This window comes from Brassica oleracea, chromosome C2 (genome assembly GCF_000695525.1).
Source record: "Brassica oleracea var. oleracea cultivar TO1000 chromosome C2, BOL, whole genome shotgun sequence".
Lineage (NCBI taxonomy): Eukaryota > Viridiplantae > Streptophyta > Magnoliopsida > Brassicales > Brassicaceae > Brassica > Brassica oleracea.
The window spans coordinates 15,739,536-15,742,405 of record NC_027749.1 but is presented as its reverse complement, the minus strand read 5'-3'; the positions used below and the strand labels follow the sequence as shown (position 1 = coordinate 15,742,405).

At 42.6% G+C, this 2,870-nt stretch overlaps 1 protein-coding gene across 1 annotated transcript; it reads left to right on the top strand.

The window, feature by feature from the left end:
* The first annotated feature begins 1,094 nt into the window (after positions 1-1,094).
* LOC106323550 lies at positions 1,095-2,638 on the top strand. The gene is made up of 5 exons (XM_013761655.1): positions 1,095-1,306; positions 1,482-1,608; positions 1,683-1,970; positions 2,112-2,330; positions 2,522-2,638. The coding sequence occupies exons 1-5, from the start codon at positions 1,095-1,097 to the stop codon at positions 2,636-2,638; spliced, it is 963 nt and encodes a 320-aa protein (XP_013617109.1).
* Positions 2,639-2,870: the final 232 nt, after the last annotated feature.

The window sequence follows — 2,870 nt, the reverse complement described above, 5'->3', positions numbered from 1 at the left end:
AGATTCCTAGTTCTAAAACCCTAAGACGGCAATAACCTAGTTGAGCCGCAGCTCGAATAACAAAAACGGAAATATGCCTAATTGCTCTAAATGCTAAGTTTGCTCTGAGAAAAGTCCTCCGTCTTGCCTCTCACCTAGAACTCCTTATATACGGGCTCCTAGATCGGTTTACGCTTTTCCCCTTCTGCCCTTAAGCCGCCATAGCATAAAAATGGAGATATTCTATTTTTTCCGATCTTCGTAATTATCTTCAAAATTTCGTATTTATCCGCGGAAACTTGACATTTATCTTTCCTTGCGTACCAAGCGTAAACCGCCATACGGCTCACGGGCTGTTGGTTAGGAAATCGTAAGTTGGGCCTCGAGTCATGTCTTAGGTTCCTTTGGGCCGTCTTCTGACTCGAAGCGTTTATTACGGCTTCTTTCGATAAAGAATGAACTTTCCGTGGGTTTTACGGTAAAGTTTGATCGATAACTTAGAATGGCGGGGAACGTGAAATGGGTTCGCTACGGTCTTCGGGAGATAGCATCGAAGGGTAGACGAGAATGCATGGACTAATGTCGTATCGACGTTTCGGAAGAGCTCGGTCGCTACGTAGCGACCAAACTTCGGCGACGAACGCTCGGTTACGTAGCGACCAAGCTTCTGCTCGAGCTCAGTCGCTACGTCGCGACCGAGCTTTGGCTCGAGCTCGGTCGCTACGTAGCGACCGAGCGGAACACGCGTTCGGTCGCTGCGTAGCGACCCTTTTCGAGCTCTTGTCCGATGACTCACGTTTTCTCTGCAAATTTTTTATTTCGTTCCAATCTAGGGTTTCGATTTCACATGCAATCTAAGGTTTTCGATTTCGTTCCAATCTAGGGTTTCGATTTCACATGCAATCTAAGGTTTTCGATTTCGTTCCAATCTAGGGTTTCGATTTCACATGCAATCTAAGGTTTCGATTAGGGGCTTTGTCTTTATCTAGTTAGTGTTCTTGTGACCAAAAAGTGTTTAAATTTCTCATGTTCTTCTCTCTGTCTCTTTTATTTCGCTTTGTCTCTGTTTATATTTGCTTGTATACTAATGTTTCTTTTTCATTGGTTGTGAACAGATGAACTTACCAAAAGTAGCTCCTCCTATGCCTCCTGGTGCTACTGGACCGGCTTCTATGCCTCCTGGTGCTACTGGACCGGCTTCGAACCATGCTGCTTCCTCTTCTCGTTCCAATAGTTACCCGCATATGACTCCCAATGCCATGCTCAATTCACCTGCTAGGCTAGCGCAGCCTCATCTCCATCCAGATAAAATCAATGGAGCTTTATGGTAAGATTACATTTGGTCTCCATCTCTTTCTTAGACTAAAATAGTTTCTGTTATTTGTTTTATGGTTGTGATTGCTTAGGATAGTTTCTGTTTAGGATTGTTAGCGATGATTGTTTATTTTTTAGGAATTTTTGTGATGTATTGTTTCTGTTACTGATGTTGGTTATCGTTTTAGGTTTGGTATTGACCCATGTGTCAACTCTTTCATTCGGGCAACTTGGCAAGCATACTACATGGGGCCTTGGAAGAGTTGGAGGAAGGTTCCTGATGAAAGGAGGGAATTATGGTGGAAAACGTTTGTTGTAAGTGACTAGTATACATTGTATATGCCGTTACCATGTTTTAAAATCGCTTACTGTTTTGTTTTCTTTTGTAGCAAAATTTCTATTGGGACCCTGAGTTTAATGACTTAGTCTACGGTCTTTGGAAGAAAGAAACGTGGACAACCATTGGTGCAAGTATAAGCAAGAAGAAGAGGCAACAGAAGAAGCCAAAGTACATCAATGAAGCTGACTGGACTCTCCTGTTGGAGCATTGGGCGACCGATGCAGCTAAAAAGAAGAGCAAGAAGGCTGCAAAATCTCGCAAGTCTGATCATGTGGGTAAAGGCTGCCACAAGCATAATGCAGGACCTTGGTCTTTTGCAAGGATTGAGTATAACATGGTATCTTTCCATGTCTATACTCTTAATACTGTTCTTTTTTTTTCTAATCTACTGTAATACTGTAATTATTTTTCCATGTCTATACTCTTAATACTGTTCTTTTTTTTTCTAATCTACTGTAATTATTTTCCTTTTTTGCAGATGGTGGCTTCTGGTACTAATGAGAGGCCATCATTCACTGACCTAGTCAGGGCGACACACACCAGACCAGATGGGACTTTTGTGGACTACCGTGCTGAAGAGCTGGTTACTCAAGCCGAGCTGGAAGCCACACAGCTCTCTAACACTGACGGATCACCCGGGAGTCCAAGTTCATCATATATTCCTTCTCGCCCCAAGATAAACAAAACTTATCTAAAGGTATCTTTCATACACTAGGTTTCAGTTGTTTTATGTTCTGATCTGTATGTGGAATTGAATGACTCAGAGCTGCTTAAGAATGTGGTTGGTTATTTGCGGGTAGAATTAGATATGACTTAGAGCTGTGCATGTTTTGTTTATTTACAGTGAAGAAAGATTTTATTAAAATTGTTTTTTGTTATGTTCAACAGAATGCTAAGGGTAAGAGGGGGAATGTTTATGGACTCGGCAGTGCCCAATACAGGGAGCAAGCACCTTCTTCACGCGTCCCTAATGGTCTTGCCCGCAACATGGAGCTGGAGATTTGATAGAAAACAAGATATATCCTAACATTAGGTTTAGAGAGTGTTTATATGACTTCTAAAACCTAGTGGGCACAATCAACAACTTGAAAGGCCCAAATAAAACATAAATTTTCGATCAGAAGAAGAGAAACGCGCGCGGGTTGATGACGTCGCTCCACCAGGTCGCTCTACTTCCAGAGCGGGTGCCTCACCTCGCTTCGAGAGGTCGCTCCGGCTCTCTGCTTCATTTCTTCAT